General features: G+C 38.9%; 1 protein-coding gene across 1 annotated transcript in view; it reads left to right on the plus strand.

Moving 5' to 3' along the window:
* The window catches only part of LOC124554920 (tyrosine-protein phosphatase 69D), a 407,323-nt gene that overhangs the window by 10,849 nt on the left and 371,590 nt on the right, over positions 1–24,884 (plus strand). Inside the window, exons 2-3 of the mRNA XM_047128610.1 lie at positions 21,068–21,218; positions 24,270–24,406. Coding sequence (XP_046984566.1) covers positions 21,068–21,218; positions 24,270–24,406 — 288 coding nt within the window. The remainder of the gene's footprint in view (positions 1–21,067; positions 21,219–24,269; positions 24,407–24,884) is intronic.

Below are 24,884 nucleotides of genomic sequence, written 5' to 3' on the forward strand. Positions count from 1 at the left end.
TTTCCTACCAAATACCAAAACTTGTTTACCATTTAGCACCTTATTTCCTAATCTTTCCCTCAGCAACACCTGATTTAATTTGGCTACACTCCATGACCATTGTTTTCCTTTAATATATGTTCATATTATGATTTCTTTTTTGAGATTATATCTATTCTGTTCAATTCTTTGAAGTCCTTTGCCATCTCTGACAGAATTACGATCTCATTGGCAAACCTTAAAGTTTTTATTTTATCTCCCAGAACTTTAATTCCTTTTCAAAATCTTAAATAACATGGGAAATACCCTGCGACTCTGTCTCACTCCCTTGTCATTTACTGCTTCCCTTTCATGTCTTTGACCTTCATAACCGCATTCTAGTTTCTTTACAGTTTGTAGATAATCTGTGACTCCTGGTATTTCATTTCTGATAACTTCAGAATTACGTAGTCTGCTTTATTTAGTCAGTATTTTCAAATACCAACTAAGTAAAATCATAGGGTCAGTATTGCTTCATGCGCTCCTAAGTTTTCAGGAAGTCCGACTGATCTTCCAGGTCGGCTTCTACCAGTTGTTCTGTCCTCTAGATAATTTGTTAGTATTTTAGAACAGTGGTCTGTTAAACTGATGATCCAATAGTATTCGTCTTCAGAACCCATCTTCTTTGATACTTGTGGTATTAGATTCTTCTTGAAGGATGAGGGTATTTTCCCTGTTTTCTGCATCCTGCTTACCAGATGTAATAGTGTTGTTGTTGTTGGTTCTCCCAATGAGGATCATAATTATCAAGGAATGTCATCTGCTTTGGGTACCTTGTTTCAACTGAGGCCTTTCAGTACTTCAACAAATTTTTCTTGACATTTCAAAACTCCCATTTTGCCTTTATCTGCTTTCTTTATTCTTCCCACAATATTATCAAGTTCCTTACAGAGTATTTACACTTGGTGAGGGCCTGGATGTTGACCCTCAAAATTAACAAATGTTAAGTATTATGCATAAAGAGGCAGAGACACCCAGTATTGTTCTGTTGTGTGATTGGTGCTCATTCACTAGAAATCACAACTGTGAACTATGTAGGTGTATGTGTCCACTTTGCTTTAAAGCAGAATAATAATATGAAAACAGTTACAGAAAAGGCAGAGAGCCTGCCTGAGATTCATTGGCAGGACCCTAAGGCAGTACGAGGCACCTTTGTTGGAGATAGCTTACAAAAGCCTCGTTCAACTGATTCTTGAATATGGTTCAGCAGTCTGGGAACCTTAACTGGTAGGATTAATAAGGGGCTGTAGAAGATTCAAAGAGCAGCAGCCTATTTACTCCTGAATTCATTTGTTGTTGTTGTTGTCAGTCCTGAGACTGGTTTGATGCAGTTTTCCATGCTAATCTATCCTGTGCAAGCTCCTTCATCTCCCAGTACCTACTGCAACCTACATCCTTCTGAATCTCCTTAGTGTATTCATCTCTTAGTCTCCCTCTACGATTTTTACTCTCCACGCTGCCCTCCAATGCTAAATTTGTGATCCCTTGATGCCTCAGGACATGTCCTAACAACCGATCCCTTCTTCTAATCAAGTTGTGCGACAAACTTCTCTTCTCCCCAATCCTATTCAATACCTCCTCATTAGTTATGTGATCTACCCACCTAATCTTCAACATTCTTCTGTAGCATCACATTTCGAAAGCTTCTTTTCTTTTCTTGTCCAAACTATTTATTGTCCATGTTTCACTTCCATACATGGCTACACTCCATACAAATACTTTCAGAAACGACTTCCTGACACTTAAATCTATACCCGATGTTAACAAATTTCTCTTCTTAAGAAATGCTTTCCTTGCCATTGCCAGTCTACATTTTATATCCTCTCTACTTCGACCATCATCAGTTATTTTGCTCCCCAAATAGCAAAACTCCTTTACTACTTTAAGTGTCTCATTTCCTAATCTAATTCCCTCAGCATCACCTGATTTAATTCAACTACATTCCATTATCCTCGTTTTGCTTTTGTTGATGTTCATCTTATATCCTCCTTTCAAGACACTGTCCATTCCATTCAACTGCTCTTCCAAGTCCTTTGCTGTCTCTGACAGAATTACAATGTCATCGGCGAACCTCAAAGTTTTTATTTCTTCTCCCTGGATTTTAATACCTACTCCAAATTTTTCTTTTGTTTCCTTTATTGCTTGCTCAATATACAGATTGAATAACATCGGGGAGAGACTACAACCCTATCTCACTCCCTTCCCAACCACTGCTTCCCTTTCATGCCCCTCAACTCTTATAACTGCAGTCTGATTTCTGTTCAAATTGTAAATAGCCTTTCGCTCCCCGTATTTTACCCCTGCCACCTTTAGAATTTGAAAGAGAGTATTCCAGTCAACATTGGCAAAAGCTTTCTCTAAGTCTACAAATGCTAGAAATGTAGGTTTGCCTTTCCTTAATCTTTCTTCTAAGATCAGTCGTAAGGTCAGTATTGCCTCACATGTTCCCAACATTTCTACGGAATCCAAACTGATCTTCCCCGAGGTCGGCTTCTACCAGTTTTTCATTCGTCTGTAAATAATTCGCGTTAATATTTTGCAGCTGTGACTTATTAAACTGATAGTTCGGTAATTTTCACATCTGTCAACACCTGCTTTCTTTGGGATTGGAATTATTATATTCTTCTTGAAGTCTGAGGGTATTTTGCCTGTCTAGTACATCTTGCTCACCAGATGGTAGAGTTTTGTCAGGACTGGCTCTCCCAAGGCCGTCAGTAGTTCTAATGGAATGTTGTCTACACCCGAGGCCTTGTTTCGACTCAGGTTTCTCAGTGCTCTCTCAAGCTCTTCACGCAGTATCGTGTCTCCCATTTCATCTTCATCTGCATCCTCTTCCATTTCCATAATATTGTCCTCAAGTACATCGCCCTTGTATAGACCCTCCATATACTCCTTTTTTCCACATCCCTACTTTCACTTCTTTGCTTAGAACTGGGTTTCCATCTAAGCTCTTGATATTCATACAAGTGGCTCTCTTTTCTCCAAAGGTCTCTTTAATTTTCCTGTAGGCTGTATCTATCTTACCCCTCGTGAGATAAGCCTCTACATCCTTACATTTGTCCTCTAGCCATGCCTGCTTAGCCATTTTGCACTTCCTGTCAATCTCATTTTTGAGACGTTTGTATTCCTTTTTGCCTGCTTCATTTACTGCATTTTTATATTTTCTCCTTTCATCAATTAAATTCAATATTTCTTCTGTTACCCAAGGATTTCTACTAGCCCTCGTCTTTTTACCTACTCGATCCTCTGCTGCCTTCACTACTTCATCCCTCAGAGCTACCCATTCGTCTTCTACTGTATTTCTTTGTCCCATTCCTGTCAATTGTTACCTTATGCTGTCCCTGAAACTCTGTACAACCTCTGGTTTAGTCAGTTTATCCAGGTCCCATCTCCTTAAATTCCCACCTTTTTGCAATTTCTTCAGTTTTAATCTACAGTTCATAACCAATAGATTGTGGTCAGAGTCCACATCTGCCCCTGGAAATGTCCTACAATTTAAAACCTGGTTCCTAAATCTATGTCTTACCATTATATAATCTATCTGATACCTTTCAGTATCTCCAGGATTCTTCCATGTATACAACCTTCTTTCATGATTCTTGAACCAAGTGTTAGCTATGATTAAGTTATGCTCCGTGCAAAATTCTACCAGACGGCTTCCTCTTTCATTTTTTAGCCCCAATCCATATTCACCTACTATGTTTCCTTCTCTCCTTTTTCCTACTGTCGAATTCCAGTCACCCGTAACTATTAAATTTTCATCTCCCTTCACTACCTGAATAATTTCTTTTGCCTCATCATACATTTCTTCAATTTCTTCGTCATCTGCAGAGCTAGTTGGCATATAAACTTGTACTACTGTAGTAGGCATGGGCTTCGTGTCTATCTTGGCCTCTATAATACGTTCACTATGTTGTTTGTAGTAGCTTACCTGCACTCCTATTTTTTATTCATTATTAAACCTACTCCTGCGTTACCCCTATTTGATTTTGTATTTATAACCCTGTATTCACCTGACCAAAAATCTTGTTCCTCCTGCCACCGAACGTCACTAATTCCTACTATATCCAACTTTAACGTATCCATTTCCCTTTTTAAATTTTCTAACCTACCTGCTCGATTAAGGGATCTGACATTCCACACTCCGATCCGTAGAATGCCAGTTTTCTTTCTCCTGATAATGATGTCCTCTTGAGTAGTCCCCACCCGGAGATCCGAATGGGGGACTAATTTACCTCCGGAATATTTTAACCAAGAGGACGCCATCATCATTTAACCATACTGTAAAGCTGCATGCCCTCGGGAAAAATTATGGCTGTAGTTTCCCCTTGCTTTCAGCCGTTCGCAGTACCACAACAGCAAGGCCGTTTTGGTTAGTGTTATAAGGCCAGATCAGTCAATCATCCAGACTGTCGCCCCTGCAACTACTGAAAAGGCTGCTGCCCCTCTTCAGGAACCACACGTTTGTCTGGCCTCTCATCAGATACCCCTCCGTTGTGGTTGCACCTACGGTACGCCTATCTGTATCGTTGAGGCACGCAAGCCTCCCCACCAACTGCAAGGGGGGAGGTGAATTCATTTAGCAAGTGCAAAATCATCTGTAAAATCCTTATCCTATTTGAATAGCTGATGCTGCAAGAGGGGGATTGGGCTTCATAGTGTGATTTACTGTTAGAATTTTGATTGTGTATGATTCTAGAAGAGTAGGGTCCATTAGTTGGTGAAAGCAATGAATATGAAAGCAAACCAACATTGTTGTGGTTGCAAATTGATCTCTAGCTGTGCCCAAGGTCTAGGTTGGTTGGGTTGGAAAGTGATAGTTTAGTTGTAAGTTGTAAGTCCAGTGAATGTTAAAAAAACGGGTTGTCATGACAGACTGGGATGTAGCTTAACCCATTTGAAAAAATTATCACTGATATCCTGTTAAAGTCAACATGTTGTTTACAGCATGTTTCTTATGTCACTGGTCAAAGCTGATGACTCATACCAAATAGTCCCCTTTAGCCAAAGAATGAAATAATATATTACTTTGCTAATCATATGACTCGCAAAGTGCCTACAGTTAGAGAAATTTGAGGCCATACAGCCGGCTGGGGTGGCCTAGCGGTTCTAGGCACTACAGTCTGGAGCCGCGTGACCACTACGGTTGCAGGTTCGAATCCTGCCTCGGGCATGGATGTGTGTGATGTCCTTAGGTTAGTTAGGTTTAAGTAGTTGTAAGTTCTAGGAGACTGATGACATCAGAAGTTAAGTCCAATAGTGCTCAGAGCCATTTTTTAGGCCATACAGACATTTACCAACGCCATTTGTGACTGTAACAAAAAAGTGAGAAAAACGATGTTGCTATGCTATGTCCCCTCTGTCACATGCTGTAAGGTGGCTTGTGGAGTATAGATTTACTTTTTTTTATCTCATGAATAATTTTCAACTTAAGTGGTTACTTAATGTGCAATGCATCGTGATCTACATCTACATACTCTCTGCAAGTCACCGTAAGGTGCATGGCAGGGGGTGCCTTGTACCACTACTTTACTGTTCCACATGCAGATGGACCGAGGGAAAAATGACCATCTGTATGCCTCTGTAAGAACCCTGATTTCTCTTATCTTCATGGTCCTTAAGCAAAATGTGTGGTATTGGCAGTGGAATCATTTCGCAGTCAGCCTCAGAAACCAGCTCTAAGTTTTCTCAATGGTGCCTCACGGAAAGAATGTTGTCTTCACTCCAGGGATTCCCATTTGATTTCATGCTAATTATGAACAGAGGGCAGTTGTTTCAGTTGTCTTGATTTGGGAATCAGTACAATTTCAAATGGGTTTTCTAATTATTTATAAGAAACAGTTTTCTGCTGATACACTCATAATGATTTTTACAGAAATCTTTCTCTCTGGGAACAGTAGTGCTGTATGACTCTGTCAATAGCTGAAAAATTGATACAACCTTCCATTACTGTACTATGAGCAGAAAATTTGCTTGCTGTGTTAACCTCAAATGCTTGAACTGCTGAACCTAACTGCCAATCAGAATATCTGACCAAGATTTTAAACTAGTTTTTGTAATTACGTTCTCATATGCCCTGAATAAAATAACTTTGTGATAACGTTCCAGCAAACTGATGGTAAGAACAAACCACCAGCCAATCATAGTTTTTTCTCGGGCACCACGTGCTTGCCATGTTGCCTGTTCAGAAGGTACCTGCTGAGCCTTGACTAATGTGACTGACTGCACACCAGCAACACTGCCCACGCTGCTGCAATCTGTCAGTCACAAAGTAATTTTAATCAGTGTATAGATGACTGAAGGTGCAAGAAATCTCTCTTCCTAGAGTCACTAACTGCATATAACAGACAGCATAGATTAGTTCAAAATATTTTCATTATAGTAAGGGCAAAACAGATGAACTCTAAATCAGGTACTCAGGTTACTGGAATTATTTTTTTTTTTTTGACCAGGCAATGTTATCTTGTAAAATCAAAGTCATTTTGACACATTTATGCTTAAAAATATTAAGTAATAAATGAACTCCACTGCATGTTATTTGTGCCAGTTAGATTACACTAGTTAGCTACTTAAAATGGAAGTGATGTAAGGGAAAGGCTCGCATAATGAACAGATTACACAGAACTAAATATATGCAGTGATTGATAGTGCAATAATGGGAACTTGTGCAGAGAATGAAGGAAAACTTACTAGAGATTAGATCCCTAACATGTACAGACACTAAAAACACTTTCAGTTTATTTCAGTCTTTGACTTCTTATATGCAAACTCCACTGATAAAGGGCTCAACCAGCAATGGGTGAGCGTTGTAATCTCTGCACGCTTTGGCAACACTATTTGATGTGATTGCGGAGTGTCAAATGTATCAGACCGACAGTTTTCAAGAACTTTATTGGAAGTCAAATCTGAATCTCAGGAAAATTAATTTATAGGACTGGACAAGACCTTCGTTGTGACTTTTTTTATAATTCATTTCCCCAATGCTTCCCAGGCAGGCACTCTATGATTTATAACCGAAAACCTTCCTGGCCAGTGCAGGTAGGTGGGTATCTTCATCTGTAAGAAATAAATTCAACAGAGCAGCTTGTTGTGGACCAGCATTATTCTGCACACACACACACAGAGAGAGAGAGAGAGAGAGTGAATGAATGAATGAATGAATGAAAGTAAGTAAGTAAGTAAGTAAGTAAGTAAGTCTACACCAGATGCCTTTCTAAAAACTCTCACATCTGTTTGCTATAGACTCACTACCTCTGGGCATTAATAGTATTGCTCCAGTTGCCATCAAAAGATGCGTGAACCTCTGTTTGTGTGTACAAAATTATATCTCCTTATACCAGGACTCCACCAAACTGATCTCTTCCAACAACTTGTCTGTGATTGTTCTCACTACCTCTTCTACTTTAGATGAATGTTAACTGAGGTATGATTTATCTGAGGGGGAATAAAATTCCTATGAATGTTCATGGCCCAATCCTTATTTTATTGGCTTCCCAATAACAGCCCCATCTCTTCACTGACATGCATGAGGCACTCTTTAACGAATGTTTGTTATGCAGGCAAACTCCTGTGAACCTTTGATAAACATTTTGTTTACAAAGTGCCATGGCTCATGAGGCCTTAGTAATCTGTGCCTTCTATTGTCTTGCATCATTAGACATTTCTGTGCATTTGAAGTTGCATATCGGCCCTGTTGTTCAACAAGTACACTTGATGATGCAAAAAATGTTCATCTTGGATAGGGCCCCAAAACTTCAAAATGGCAGTTTAGGGCCACCTTTACTGCAACTGAAACCATTCGTAAAGTGCTCAAAAATTTCTGTGACATTTTAACCGAGATACAGCATCCAGACTATAGTAGCTCATATTGGCACCAAAATTAATCATGTTACTAAGACAGTTATTACATACATCTTGTTTCAGCTAAGGTGTTAAACTCAGGTTCGGTGGATCAGAACAGCATTTCTAAAATGATACTTCGGTGATTCAGGACCAGAATGTCTAGAGAAATGTAGCACTCATTTGAATTGTGATGATGTTTCAATGAAGTTTATGTTCAGGTGATTTTTAAAATAGAACTCATTTTCACAGAGATACAAGAGACCAGTAGGAGAATTTTTACCAGTGAGGGTTTGTTGTCCAGGCTTGTTGCACTGGGGGAAGAGTATCACAGAGTATTTCCTAAGGACATTTCTTTGACAATAGCAGTATTTTTTACCAGCATTATATCTACTCACAACCATGATCAATTTTTCCTGTTGTTATCTGAACATAGTTATCAGTTAACTTCACTACACTGATCTGTAAAAGAGCCCTTTCTCAGATTGGTAGCTGGATTCACCATTGTCCATGATTTGAGACACTGTTATACATATTTTTATTAGCTGTAGTTGTTACTCATTCATTCTGTTTCAACAGGAACCAATACTTTTCATTCCTGCTCAAGTACCAGCATGGTTTCATGTATCCCTGTCTTGAATAAAGTGAAGCCATTCAAAATGCAAATTGTAGTTGCAGGAAACAAGTTTCCCGTCAACACTGCAGTCTGCTTAGGCCTGGGAAGTTTATTTTACAATAATGCTGAAATACAGCTGAACGTATTATCGGAAGTTGTGTGTTCTTTATGTTCTGCTATTTATAAAATTAATTGGATCTTCCCCAGAGGGGAAAATCTATCAATTTGGATCATAGTATCACTTCTAGATTTACAAGCCATTGTTTAGAATCACTGATTTTTGTTTTATCACCACCCTCATTAAAGAGGGAGCATATTCTTAGAATGGATCAGGATGTGGCAAGAAATTAACTGCATTCTTCTTGAAGGAACTATCACAGCTATTTGCTTTTGTGATGTATACAAATCATAGAGAACCATAATTTATCAACGACAAATTTATCTTTGAAACCAGCTGCTGACTATTTACTCTTTAGATTTGCATGGCCTTTTCTGGCTTTGAGGAATGACATTATAGCTGGCAGTATAGAAAACCTCATACCTGATTCTAAAAAGAACTCTCAGAAAGTTTTATAATAGATCATCATTTGTACCACTGTTACAAAATAATTTTTCTTTCATTCAATGGATACCTTTATTCTAACATTTGATAATCAATTTAATTCATCACCCGTGTGTCTTCCAGCAGCGGTATACATTTATTATATTGTGCATGAAACAGTCGTGCATCTGCAGAAAATAGTAACCTATTCAGCAGCCATCACTTACAAAAACCATAATAGTGTCACATGATGCAAGGTATGTCTACATGGAGGGTGATCATGAATTACGAAGTATGCTACAGCAAAACATTCGGTTGAAGTGTTTTTCTGACATACTGTGCTTGTCCACTGCTGTGGTAAATGAACTGTAACAATGCATTGTTGGAAGGTGTGGGCAAGCTGGAGGTGGGTGGAGGAGTTGGTGTTGAATGCAGCTAATCAGCTGATATAACACTCTGACAGCCTCAGTCAGACATAGTTCAGCATATCTGAAACAGACACACTACGGATGGTAGGAGATGATCCTTGAACCCAAGGATGCCGGTATAGATGCGCTGATGCAGGGTTCACAGTCAAGGGTAGCAGGTGGCCCTGCTACCATTGCATGGCACCACTGCAGGAGGCAGGATGGAGGTGCAGCAGTGAGACAGAAGCTGGCATCAGTCACTCAGGCAGCTGTTGTTGGGTTGTGGCACGGTGAAGAAAATGTCATTGAGGCACCAATGACTGGTATAGATTGTGGGTCATTGGATGTCCTGGCTGTGGCAAATGATGATAGGCTGGACCTAGGGGCTTCAATCCTGATTCCTGGTGCTAATGACTGCAGAAGAGCCATGTTTCTGGGTCATATCGAAACTTCGGTAGTGGGGCCAATGTCAGAGACTGGTGTAACTGGCAGTAGATCAGTCAGGCTGCCTCGGATATCTGACAACCCTATGCACTGACTTGTGGGAGCTTTGATTGCGGAAGTGGCTGCTCAACTGATGCTGCTGTATTAGAAGGGCACTGGCTGATAAACTGTGACCTGGTTGTGATGCTGGGCTACTTTCCAAGCTGCTGGGTTCTCAGTCAGGACAGATCCAAATGCTGCAGTTAAAAAATCTTGGACAGATGGTTTTAAGCATCTCTGCAACTTGCAGTACACATCTTTCTATGTCCATTTGTCAGTGAATGTTTCATGAGACTTGAGCATCACATTGTTGTAACAACCCCTTTATAGTAAAGTTAAAATGCAGAATGGAAAATCCGGGATACATTGTTCTACAAAACATCTTTTTTTTTTAAACAATTGCACATTATAAATACAGCTTCCAACTTGAGAAAAGGCCTCAGTGTGGTGAAGTTAACTATAACTGCCTCTTTCAATAACACTAGGGCAGATAGGTTGTGGATGGGTACTCCCTTGTGTCTTTTCTTTAATACATTGTCTCTTATTATTGCTGGTTAAAAGAACAGCTAGATAAAGGAAGCAGATGACTGATTTCAAATATTTGTTAGAGGCCTTCAGGTCACGTTGTATTCTTCTAACCTTAGAGTTGGATATTACTATGTATTTTGTCTTTTGTTCCTTTGAAGAAAGTGCAATTTTTGCTCCTTGTGCTTCCACTATTTCATGTGTGTCTCTAAAGGTGTTTACGTTTCTTAACACAGTTGCAATATCATCTGCATATGGCTGTATCCTACAGGATTACATCATTATTGCACCTTGTATCACAGGTTCATACAATTTTACTGTCCCTACCTCCTAATTTTCTGTGATTATATTTAGTCATTATCATGTCAAATGGTTCAAGATGTTCTAAATTCTGAGAATAATAAGAGTAACCTATAGGGGATAATGTACAATATGTACAAGAATCAAGAGGGAACATTAAAAATGCGATACAGATGACAAAGTGCTTGAATTAAAAAGGGTATAAGACAGGGGTGTAGTCTTTCATGTCTATTGTTCATTCTCTGCATCAAAGAAGCAATGATGGAAATAAAAGAAAGTACAAGATGAGATTAAAGTAGGAATATCGATTATAAGATTTACTGATGGCAACCTGTCCTCAGTGAAAGTGAAAAATTACAAGGTGTATTGAATGGCATGAACAGTTTAAAGGATCCAGAATATGAATTGAGAATAAACTGAAGAAAAGTGGTGAAAGTAATGAGGATTAACAGAAATGAGAGTAGTGATAAACTTAACATCAAAATTCAGGACCACGAAGTACACATAGAAAAGAATTCTACTACCTTGGAAGCAAAATGACCTAAGACAAATGAAGCAATGATGACATAAAAAGCATGTTAGTACAAGCTAAAAGGGTGTTGTGGGGCAAGAGAAGTCTGCTATCAGACATCTACCTTAACCTGACAAAGAAATTTCTGAGAATGTATGTTTGGAGCACAACAATGTATGGTAGTGAATAATGCACCGCAGGAAAACTGGAAATATGTAGAATTGATTAGTTTGAGTCCTGGTGGTATAGAAGGATGTGGAGTGTTAGGTGGACTGATAAAATATGGAATGAAGTAGTTCTCCACAGAATCAAGGAAAAAAGGAACATATAGAAAACAGTGACAAGGAGGAGGAAGAGGATGATAGGACATGTGTTAAGACATTGGGGAGTAACTTATTTGATACTAGAGGTCACTATAGAGAGTAAAAACTATAGGGGAAGGCAGATGTTGAAGTACAACCAACAAATAATTAAGACTGAAGGGTACAAGTGGGACACTGAGTTGAAGAGGTTAGCACAAGAGGAATTCCTTTCAGGCCATATTGAACCAGTCAGAAGACTGGTGATCAGATAAAATAAACAAATAATTAATTTTTTGTATCTTCCTGAGTTCATTCTCTTGCCATTAATGATTTCTTCATCTATGTTTGTGTATATTTCTGTCTGTTGGATGAAATCCTGCGTCTTTTGGCCGAAATCCTGTCTTGTCATTAAATAATAAAATATGAAGATTTCTAAGTGAGGAAAGGATACAAGAAATAAATGTGGATCATCACCAATTTTAGCCTTGTAACTGCTCACAGGCTTAAAGCTATATCCCCATTAACATATTGTTTCCTTGCCGTCATCTAAATGTTATATGTATACAAATTTCTGATTGCTTGGTGTAGGCTGGGCTAGTCCTCAGCATCAACCCTCTACAGTTGTAAACTGTGTATGTATGGTACTCAAGTGATCTTCACTTAACCGCCTGGATTGTGAAAAAGGTACAAGGCTCTAAAAGAAAGGACCCTCAACTTCAAGCAGCCAACTTCAGAGTCATGTGCTGCAGCTCAAGTGTAGTAGTTACTCAAGTATAGAGGCTTCTGCCTTAGTCAGCACAAGATTGTATTTTCCTTCATTGTCCTTGAAAAGGTGAGATGTGCTACTTAAAAAATAACATGCTGGGGGTATACCATTACTGTAGAACAATACAACACTTTTGATTTTGGATCTGTTAATGTAATACACACGCCCCAAAATTAGAACTGAATGCGAAATGGAAAGGAGAAGTAATATCAGACCTATGCAATGTTATTTAAAGACAAATGGAATGTTGAGAAATAGCTGTGACTTACCTTTCTTATGTTTGACACATCAACCTTAAGACATCAGAGCATGATTTTCAATCACAGGGTATGCTTTGTATCCCAAATGCCCTGTATTGCTATAATTTTTAATGCTTGGATAGTTAGTGATTGCATGTGGATGCAAAGGAATATTTGGATCAGCTGGAAAGTGTGGGTTAGCTAAGGACATAGTACATATCCCCTTCATTTTGTTTCGATTTCTCTGATGACCATCCAATTTAGAGAAATACTGTATCTGCCAAGGAGAAAGAGCTCAAAGTGAAGGTCACTAAATGGGCACCTTATGCTAAAACAGTACAGCTGACAAACTTAGCTACTCAATTTGCTTCAGACCTCAAGAAAAACCTTGCAAACCTGCATGTTTCTACACGTGTATAGAGAGATAATACCACAAATACCTACTGTACTTGTAAATGTTCTTGCAAAGTAACACACACAATTACCAGAGGTGAATTTCAGATACCACCATGAGTGAAACAAAAATAAACTGTAAGTATAATGCATCTGGCTTGGAGCCTCCATCAAATCCCAATAGTGTGTTTCCACCTCAAATTATATCCCCTTCTCTAATAAAAGTAGATTAATGCAGGAAAGGAAAATATGAACTGAGTAAATAAATCTGAAAACATGAGAAGAGAAATCTCTGGACCTGAAACACAGTTCAACATATCTACAGTGGAACAAGCAAGACCTAAGACACTATTCTTTGGTATCTTGGTTTCATCACAAAGATGGGAGCATTAAGACAAACCTCGCCACTAAAATCCATCCCATAACTCTGTGGAAAATGAATGGCTTCAGGACTTCTGTCAAAGATTTGAAGTTCCTTGTCGAGGGAATTCTTCTTGTGTTCCCAGGAGACGATGCAACACACTTGTTCTAAGTTATTGTTAAAGAAGCTAAAGCTGCCATTAACCTGAAGATTAGTTTGGATACCACAGTGCTTTGCTTGTCACTCTCCTATTAGAGGTTGTATGCCCTTGCCTTCCTCTGACCTTTGAAGTGACTTACCCAGGCAGTTGTAGGGAGACCTACAGTTTAATGTGGGTTCTGAACCATATTGAACTTATCTTTTATCTGATCAAATGAACCTTTGATTTTCTACCACCTCATCTCAGGTAACTAGAGCGAAGTTCCAAAAGTCACACAGGTTCTTTGAGTGGGGTTAGGCCAATTTTCTCGAATGTTCTATTTCATCTCAGGCCTTAAGATTTAAATGGGTTGCTAGGGTTGACATTGCAAAGGTCATATGTTCCTTGCTTGGGGTGTGGCCAGTTTCCTCAAATGGTCCATTTCATGCCAGCCCATACGATTTCATTGGGGCAGAGGTCTTGTGGAGAAACAGGCCTGTCAAGAAGAGATCTCATTCAGTTCTGTAAACCATTCCTGCATCATAGCTGACTTGTGTATTGGAGAGTGATCCTACTAGAATAGATTACTACTGAGAATATAGTGGTCACACTTATGGAATCTGAACATTAATCGTAATATGAGTGTGCTAGGCAGCATCAAGTTGGCCATTTAGCCTGTGAACCATCCTTTGTCTACTGGGACACAAACAGCCTCAAACTACTAGAAACATTGCCACTGGAAAATGACTTAGTGGTTCGTCTGGAGATTGAAATGGCCACCATGCAGCCTCAGTAGAGCTCCAGTACTAGAGCAGAGAGGACGTCAGCAACAGCTTACAATTTTTACATAGATTTTATACATTTTTTGTTTAGTGGTGTTCCTACATGCTTCTGACTAGGAATGAACAGTAGTAGATATTTATTTCTCTGCTTTTAGTAGTGCTGTTTATTTTGTTGTAAGAATTCACTTATTTTTTGATCTTTTGTGTAGAGTGAGTTAACGTTGCTGTGTAGTTGTCCACTACATTAGTTACCAGTGCCACTTTATTTATTTAATCTTCCAACCTATTTGCATTTGCTTGTCTGCCAGTGTGCAGGAGACTAGTGTCAGTGACAAGCTTGGTGTTCTATAGTTACTTGCATTTATGTTGGATAGTGAAAATCCTTGTCTAAAAGACATAATTTCTTTCCCATATGAATTCTAGCAGTAGAACGTGTAGGGAGTGGGCATGCCATATGTGAACTCAGGATATGGTGTCTGCATGGGAAACGTCAGTTGTCACTCGATTTGCCCAGAAATTCTGCTGCTGAGGCACCGTCAAGTGTGCCCAATGCAGGGGAACTGCACTCACTGCAGAGTGCGAGGCAGGTTTAATGTTTTGACGTTATTCGAGGTGGGGAGAGAATGTGGGGCTGGCCATCTGGCCGCACCAATTCATCCTGTGATTGGACAAGTGGCCAATCCTTCAGAAGGGTCTGAGCAGGCAAATTGAAGGAGGTGTTCTACTGATTATCGAGACCACCAATGTTAGACATATTCTGGAACCCCTTAAAGAAATAGCATCTAGGGCTGGAAAGAAGTTCAGTGTGCACTCAGTACTTCTGTCCAGCAAGGGGCTCATCCAAGATGTGGAAGAGGCTGTGGGTGCAGGGTGCAGTCATCTTCAAGTTTTGACTTGTGTCAGCACCAGTAAGGCCTGTCCCTTGGTTTCTGAGGCCATCCTTACTTCATATGTGCAGCTGGCAGAAGTGGTGAAGACTGCTGGCCTCACTCATAGGGTGCAATCAGATCTTACAGTTTGAAGAATTGATTGGAGTCTGGTGGTTAGACATGAGTGAACAATCCCAACCAGAGGCTCTGTTGATTTTGTTATAGACCTGGTCGCAGATTTCTGTCCTGCGTTTGGGATGAGGCATTGTAGGATTTGCGTTGATAGGTCAGGGGTGCACTGCACAGAGGAGACAGCTACTCAGCTAACAGGGTACTTGCCTGGGCAATAGTTTGAGGTCCTCTGATGAACATTCACTAGTCGATAAGCAGAGTGTGAATTCAGGTTATGTACAAAGTCCCTGAATTCACCAGCCTTTGTCACATTCAAATTGTACTCAGAACCAAGAAAAGAAAGTAGAAAGCTCTGAAATATTTAATGAGGAGTGGAAAGTATACTATAAAGACAGCTTAGATGCCATAGGAGGGGGAGTGTTCATCACAACTGACAGAAATATTGTCTGTCAAGGTCGAAATAGTGTCTGACTAAGAAGTTATCTGGATTTGAGTAACCAGCCTAAGTGTATTCAAGTTAATCATCAAATGTTTTTATCAGCCACCCGCTCAGGAGTATAGTAGTACCAATCGTGCAGTATTAGTTGGAGGCAACTTAAACATACCAAGTTAAACTGGGATGTATATGGATTCATTGCAGATTGTATGGACAGACTGTCGTGTAAAGTTATGCTGAGCACATTGTCCAAAAACTGTCTTCAGCAGCTAGTTTGACAACTGACGTGTAATAGAAATACTTCAGACTTGGTACATACTAATAGTCCTGACCTTACGAACAGTGTTAATTTAGACAGAGAGAATAGTGATTGTGGTATCATCATAGCAACAATGCTTACTTAAGTTAATAAATCAATCCATCAAGAATGGTTGGAGAGCTTTTATGCTGGAAAATTCTGAGGAAACAGAGATTGTTGCATTTTCAATTTTTTTTTTTTTTTTTTTTTTTAGAGAGAGGGAGAGAGAGAGAGAGAGAGAGATGCGGGAAGTGCCGAAGAAACTGGTACAGTAGGCATGCATATTCAAATACAGAGATATGTAAACAGCCAAAATACAGCGCGGGGTACACACGGTGCTCTGAATCATAATCAATTTTAGTTTACATGGAGTGGGATGAGGGGTGAAGAAAAACTATTCATACTGCAAAGAAGAAGAAAAACGGCAACACCTATATAAGATGACAAGTGTCTAGTGCAGTTGTTAGATTGGTTATTGCTGCTACAATGGCAGGTTATCAAGATTTAAGAGAGTTTGCACAAGTCGGTGTACGAGCGATGGGACACAGCATCTCTGAGGTAGAGATAAAGTAGGGATTTTCCCATACGACCATTTCAGGAGTGTACTGCAAATATCAGGAATCTGGTAAAACATCAAATCCCCGACATCGCTACGGCCGGAAAAAATCCTGCAAGAATGGGACCAACGATGACTGAAAAGAATCGTTCAACATGACAGGACTGCAACCCTTCCACAAATTGCTACAGATTTCAGTGCTGGGCCATCAACAAGTGTCAGCATGCGAATTATTCAACGAAACATCATCGATATGGGCTTTTGAAGCCAAAGGCCCACATGTGTATCCTTGAGACTGCCTGAAACAGTTTTATGCCTCGCCTGGGCCCGTCAACACCGACCTTGGACTGTTGATGACAAACATGTTGCCTGGTTGATGGAGTCTCGTGTCAAATTGTATCAAGCGGATGGACGTGTACGGGTGTGAAAACAACCTCATGAATCCATGGACCCTGTACGTCAGCAGGGGACTGTTCAAGCTGGTGGTGGCTCTGTAAAGGTGCGGGTGTGTGCAGTTGGAGTGGTATGGGACTCCCGATACGTCTAGATATGACTGAAAGGTGACACGTATGTAAGCATCCTGTCTGATCACATGAAGCCATTGTGCATTTCGACATACTTCGGCAATTCCAGCAAGACGATGCAGCACCCCACACGTCCAGAATTGTTACAGAGTGGCTCCAGGAACACTTTTCTGTTGGCCACCAAACTCCCCAGACATGAACATTACTGAGCATATCGGGGATGCCTTTCAACATGCTGTTTAGAAGAGATCTCTGCCTCCTCTTACTGTTATGTATTTATGGACAACCCTTGCGTGATTCACAATATAAATTTGCTCCAGCACTACTTCAAGCATTAGTCACGTCCATACCACGTTGTGTTGCGGCACTTCTGCGTGCTCGCGGGTGCCCTAAACAATATTAGGCAGGTGTACCAGTTTCTTTGGCTCTTCAGTGTATAAAAAGATGATATGCAGAGCACATAGTAACTTTCACCACAATACGTTAGCGAAAGATTTTACTAAGAACCCAAGAAAATTCTGCTCCTACATAAAATCACCAAATTAGTCAAAAGATAGGAATTTTAATATTTTTAACATTTCGCGGCCCTGTCACCAACTGTATTAATATTAATTTTAAATTAACAACAGCCTCAGTTGCAATGTTCACCTAGATTTACCTAGGTTTCAGATGGGATAACCTAACCTTCTTCAAAATAAAAGGAACTACAATTTGTCCATATGGACAATGTCAAAAACGAAAAACTATAATATGGTAATACATCGTCATATTTCAATAACTTAGCTGGGAAACAGCCTCGGCCCCACTTCGCGACCGCAGTACGGCAGCAACAGATGTACTGGAACTGGCTGTAGCCTCGAGAGCGCGTGCGCGATAGTGTGTCGTGCGTACTTGTTAACACTGGTACCAACATGTACTCCTCAACTTTAAATTTTATGCATAACCAGGTGCGGCTAACGAATTGATGTATATGTTATCCTGTAAGGAACAAAGATATATCAACTGTCTTAACATTTGTAATAATTTGTTGGACGTCAAAAGTGAAGGGAGCAATGCGTTAACTATTTTAAGCCAACTTAGCATATTTGGCCTAATCATCGAACTTGACCGCATGAGGATAACTACGGGTTTGAAATACTAGATAATCCCATCTATTCAGCAAATGGGAGTGCTAAAACCATGTTGGCAAGGGTATAATGATTACTCCCTAAAATTATGGCAGATGGAATAACGATTGGAAACCTTCAAAAAAGTTTTTGTTTCCCAGCTGCAGCTGGTCGTTAAGGAGGTTAATTTTTTAATATAATAAGTGTTTAAAAATTTGCATTTCTTCCAAAATATACAACCTCGCACCCTTCACTTCGCAATGCAATAGCTGAGTATTATCCGGAGTTTTGGGTGCGTGAGCCGTTTGCACTAAGTGTTCAGCGAATGTCGAACCACGCGTGACATCTCCAACTTTAATAGGGATATGTTCCTTGTGTCTTGTTAGTAAGGCTCTTCCTGTTTGGCTACTATAATATGCAGTTACAGGTAATCTTAGTATGTGTTGTTTTATATTATCATTCAGGCAGTCTCTTACCATTAACTAATTATTTACTGACTTGTCTTCATGACTGTAATCCATGTTTTGTTTTTGGTGACTATTGTATGAGCCAAAATGTACTTTTATTCACAGTGCAGAAGATTTGTGTGTGTTGAGTTTTTCACTTGTCATATTACCAAGACAAAGTTTAGAAAGAGACTTTTTTCTAATGTTAATATGAAACAATATGCATTACATTTATGTGTTTTTTTTTTTCCAAAACTAAGGCCTATTGACTTGAACACTATTAAAAGAATTAAGTTGTTATTATTATTATTATTATTATTATTATTACATCATCGTCATCTGCAGAAGTCAGAGCAATCTCTTCTTGTATGGGTGGACTAACAGCAGATGTTGCCACTACAGATGATCTTCATTGACCTGAAGCCTAAAACCTATGACATCTATTATGGAAAACTAACTGCTTACCATCGGAAAAGAGGGATGTTTTCTATGTAGTATGTGTGTCATACAACAAGGGAGGAAAACATAAAATAGGAAAAAGTGCCTCTAAACATGGAATCAAACTACTGCCTATTTTTGTAGAAAGCCTACTAAGGTGACTACTCACCTGTAGTAATTAGCAGCAAAACTTTGCCAGTTAAGGCTTCACATAAGCCACTGCAGCGTATTTTATCATCATCTTCTGGAATATTTATAGAATTCAGACAGAAGTTATGCGTAATATTTCAAGTAATAATTCCACTTCTGCATGGTCTCAGCATAATCCTGAAAAATACCATGTTGCATTTTATTCCTATCAGTGCTTTACTATACTTCGACTCTGGCTGCGATTTTATGCCGTCACTTTTTGTGCTGTCAATTGTAAGTCTGGGGCTGTCTCAGCTGGGTTTATCTTAGTATTTTGGCAAATTTCTGTAGTTAGCAACAAAAATGTGATACAAAAGTACAGTTCTAACAAGTTATCTTCTATGTAATGCCTAAAATTCAGTGCCATTTTCCTTTCTAGTCTTTCTTTCTTTAGTTTTTCCTTTTCCTTAGTTTTTCCTTTTCCTTAGTTTTTCCTTTTCCTTAGTTTTTCCTTTTCCTTAGTTTTTACTTTTCCCTTGGTTTTTACTTTTCCCTTGGTTTTTACTTTTCCCTTGGTTTTTACTTTTCCCTTGGTTTTTACTTTTCCCTTGGTTTTTACTTTTCCCTTGGTTTTTACTTTTCCCTTGGTTTTTACTTTTCCCTTGGTTTTTACTTTTCCCTTGGTTTTTACTTTTCCCTTGGTTTTTACTTTTCCCTTGGTTTTTACTTTTCCCTTGGTTTTTACTTTTCCCTTGGTTTTTACTTTTCCCTTGGTTTTTACTTTTCCCTTGGTTTTTACTTTTCCCTTGGTTTTTACTTTTCCCTTGGTTTTTACTTTTCCCTTTTCCCTTGGTTTTTCCTTTTCCCTTTTCCCTTGGTTTTTGCTTTTCCCTTTTCCCTTGGTTTTTGCTTTTCCCTTTTCCCTTGGTTTTTGCTTTTCCCTTTTCCCTTGGTTTTTGCTTTTCCCTTTTCCCTTGGTTTTTGCTTTTCCCTTTTCCCTTGGTTTTTCCTTTTCCCTTTTCCCTTGGTTTTTCCTTTTCCCTTTTCCCTTGGTTTTTCCTTTTCTTTATCCATACTAATTTCTGTTTTCCATACAATCTAACCTGCCAGTATCGGTTTTGAGATTATTTCAGCTTCAATTCTCTTCAGAATATTTAACTATCATTACTTCCATGTTGCATTCTAGAGACAGTTAAACATCATGTTACTCCTTGTATGGTGCCTGTATCTGCTTTCTAGTGTAGAATTGCACCCAATATGTTTTGGTTCCTAGTACCTGAATGCTTGATACTTCTTAAGGCTGTAGTAGTCAGCCTGGTCCCTACTGCCCACTAGTGGTCATTCAAGCTTTCATGATGGGTGGCAGGTGGTTGGGATTTAAGACATTTTCACTAAGTTTCCATGAAATTTTGATATGAAGTATTTGTTAAGTAATTATTATTATATGCTTTAGCTTGCTGTAATTGCTTTATAAATTTTATAAATTAAAGTCATTTCCTTACTTTCTAAATTACCATTACTGTGCAGCTGGTAGGTGGTTAAAAAATTTTACTACTAAAACACATACAAATGTGGACAGTAGGTAAAAAAGGTTGACTATCAGTGTCTTAAGGTATGCCTTTCATCTCTTTCCTTGTATGATTCTTCTTTAATTGTGTACTGAGTCAACATTAACAATATAGAAATGATGCGTGGCGTACCTTTGTTTGTTCACTGTATACGGTCCTGTTGTGTGAAGTTTTGAGGTCTTGAAGCCTTTGTCATTATATTCAGTGCAATATACTTATTTACGCAGGGTTTGTTGTGTGGACATGGTAATACTGTGATGATATGTATTCCATACAACTGATCAGTTTTTACAAATATGACTGATAAATTATGTTACAAGAAATTTGTTTGTGTGTGTTGCAGATTTAAAGAAGGTTGAAATTACTGATATACAATTAACTTCCAAACGGGTTAGTGCTTGTGACAATGCAACGTTCTTATGCAAGGTGCATCCCTCAAACAGCAGTGTATGGTGGGAATTTGAAGATGTTAACATCAGCATTTCAGATGATAGGTAAGTCATAAATTGTGTCCTGAAATAAAGTAACATAAAGGTATATGTGAAAAACTATTTTTATAGTTTGATGATTTCTCCAGTCCATGCTTGGTAGAACAATTTCAAACTTATGAAAAAAGAAAACTGTTATTGTCAAGTGCTTATGTTTTCATTCATAAGTTTTTCATAGTTGTTTTATGTGCCATACATTAATTAACTTATTAGACTGAAACTAAGCTTAAAACATCTAGTTTAGTTGAAATGAACTTCAGAACACACTTATTCTGTGCCTTCTCTTGATTTGTGTGAGTGTACAATACATACTCTGTTGTGGTGTGAATGGATCACAAATAATAGCTCGAGTTACAGTGATAATGTTAGTCATGTCCATTATTGTGCCAATAACATAAAAGATTAAGTTCGTCTGTTATGTTAAGAGCCACTAAAATGTTGCATTATTTTAATCCCTGTTTCATGAAGCGTAATGTCAGGCTGATACAAATAAAAAGAATCACAAAAAAGAAGTGTTTCAAAGAAGAATCACAAAAAAATTGAGTCTTTTATGGAGAAATTGAATAAAATCGTAGCTGATAATGATCAGCATATTACTTGGAATGAAATATAGATAGGTACTATTGGATGCACCAATGAGATGATAGAGGAGAAACAAATATAACCAAGAGACTGATGGGTAACAGAATAAATAAAAAACGTAAGGCAGAAAAGGAATATATTGAGAAAAGGAAAGTCAGGAAATGAGGAAACAGAGCTTATATGAAGGTTAGAGCTGTCCTGTACAAATGAAGTACAAAGTCTGTATTAATTGGAAATATAGATAGAAAATTATTGACTGATACTTATCATATGAGGTATCAGACAATATGTGACTGGATTGAGAATTTATTGGTTGGGAGGATGCAGCATGTTGCCCTGGATGGAGTGTCATAGACAAACGTAGAAGTAACTTTGAGTGTACCCCAGGGAAGGGTGTTGAGACCCTTGCTGTGCATGTTGTATAGTAATGATCTTGCAGACAATATTAACAGTAATCTCAAACTTTTTACAGATGATGCGGTTATCTACGATGAAGCACAGCCTTAACAAAGCTGTACAGATATTCAGTTTGACTTTGGTAAGAGTTTGATGTGGTGAAATGATCGGCAACTCGCTTTCAGTGTTCAAAAATGCAAAATTTTTGGACAATCTGTGTTGATTCACCACAAATAAGGCAACTTTATTCATGGTATAGTCCTTGGAAATTGGCAAATATGATGGCTCCTTTCTGCCATTCTGTCATGCATCCATGTTGACCCATCCTATGAATATAATATTGGTGACTCACATTTGGAATTTTGTAAACTCGTACAAATACTTGGGTGTAACACTTAGTAGGGACATGAAGTGGAACAATCGCATAGGCTCAGTCGTGGGTAAAGCAGGTAGCAGACTTAAGTTTTTTGTAGAATGCTATGGAAATGCTATCCATCTAGAAAAAAGATTGTTTACAAATCACTTGTGTGACCCATCCTAGAACGAGCATTGTTCAAGTGTGTGGGACCCATACCAAATTGGACGAGCAGGGAATATTGAGTGTATGTAGGGAGGTACAGTAAGCTGGGTCAACGTGGATGCATGACAGAATGGCAGAAAGGAGCTGTCATATTTGCCCATTCCCAGGACTACACCATGAATAGAGTTGCCTTATTTGTGGTGAATTAACACAGATTGTCCAAAGTGCATACAAGGAATGGTCTACTATTCACATCAGGTAACACTGTGTAAGAATGTGGTTGTAAAAAATAAATAAATAAATAAATAAATAAAAATTAAAAAAATAAAAGAATAAAAAAAATTCTGTAAACGACAGGGACCGAAGGTCAGTGACAATTCCAACAGGAAATGCTGCTGTCAGTGAGTGAGTGTCCATGCTAACCAATTTCTGAACTAAAATTTTGAAGTGAATTGAGTGCAATGGACAATTGAATTTGGAGTAACTTGGGAAAGGCCATTGCTTGCATTGGAACATAAAAATGCACATCCTCAGTGGGCTAAACAACCTAGAAACTTGACAGTAGTTGACTGGAGATATACAGTGTGGTCCAAGGAGCTGTAGTTTTCTCTTTTGAAATGATGTGAGGTGTCCTGTGCATTAATTAAACAAAGAGCTATCTAATCTGGAGTGTTTTGAAGGTGTAGTTCGTTGGAGGTGGTTTGGTGATGGTTTGGGTGTGTTTTGCTTATCATGATGTGGACCTACTCATTGAGATTACCATGAAGATGAACTAGGACGTTTATTTCAGCACTTAGTGACTAAGTGTTGCCCTTTCTTATAAATCTTCGTGGTCAGTACGTTTTGTGCTCTCTAGTCTTTCAAGATGACAACCACGTCCACAGGGCTACACACATACATTATTGGTTTGATGAATACACAGGCACCCTGTTGGATGTTGACTGTCTTTTTAAATTGTCCAATCTTAATCCCATAGAAAATATCTGGGGCATAGTGGTACTGTAGGGTAAACAGAGCAATCAACATCCCCTCAATTTGGTAGCCTTACAGAATCTAATCATCAGTGAATGGGAAACTTGCTGGCAGATTAAAACTGTGCACTGGACTGGGACTTGTACCCAGGACCTTTGTCTTTCAAAGGCAAGTGCTGTACCAAGAGAGCACTTGTCTGCAAAAAGCAAAGGTCCCGGGTTTGAGTCCTAGTCCGGTGTACAGTTTTAATCTGCCAGCAGGTTTCATATTAGTGCACACTCCACTGCAGAGTGAAAAATTCATTCTGGGATCAATGAGTGGGCTCAGCTAGATATGACATACCTGAAGAAAGGCAAAAGTAAGGGTTACATATTGTCAGCGCACCATCTTCTGGGGATGAAATTTTTTTTCTGGTGTGTTTATTTTTTGCCTTTTCTCTCCGTTCATCAGGGAGAGAAGGGGGCTGATAACCAATGATTTGTAGGAGAAGTAAGAATAGAAGAAGAATAAATTTTGAATTACACACACAATTTTTTTATGGCTCTGAAATTAGTTAAAGTTGTTTGTAAATACATTTTGTTTTTCAGACATATTGTTGATAGAGTTGAAGATGAGTCCAGACTGACAGTAATTTGCGTCAATATGAGTGATGCCGGCAACTACACATGTTTTGCATCAGCAGGAGAGGATGAGGTGTCTCAAGCTATATATTTAAATGTTACAAGTAAGTGATGACTAATTAATTACTTCTCTTTCATCAATGATGCCATGACACAATAACTTATCATATGTTGTTACTATTTAAAACATGATTGTAATGATTAACCTGACGTAGTAGTAGTAGTAGTAGTAGTAGTAGTACTACTAGTAGTAGTTGTTGTTGTTGTTTTGTACGAATACATGCTTCACGGCGATATACATTAACAAAATACTCTTGGGTTCCAAGCTGTGTCAAGTGGTTAACTGCCCACAAGCTTTTGGCAGAAATTAGTTGACTGTCATCTGAATGCCATTGCTGTGCTTGTATAGCTGCATTGCCGCCAGTGATGTCACTGGGGCCTAGTCCCACTCCATATAAGGCGATGTTTTGGTGGCAGGACCGCTGTGCCTGCTTCAGCTCCCCAATCACAGGATGCAAGGCCACACTCAGCTGCAGTCCACCGTGTTTATTGAGGCTGTTGTCTGATGTTTTAATTTATGTT

This window comes from Schistocerca americana, chromosome X, assembly GCF_021461395.2.
Source record: "Schistocerca americana isolate TAMUIC-IGC-003095 chromosome X, iqSchAmer2.1, whole genome shotgun sequence".
In the NCBI taxonomy this organism is placed as follows: Eukaryota; Metazoa; Arthropoda; class Insecta; order Orthoptera; family Acrididae; genus Schistocerca; species Schistocerca americana.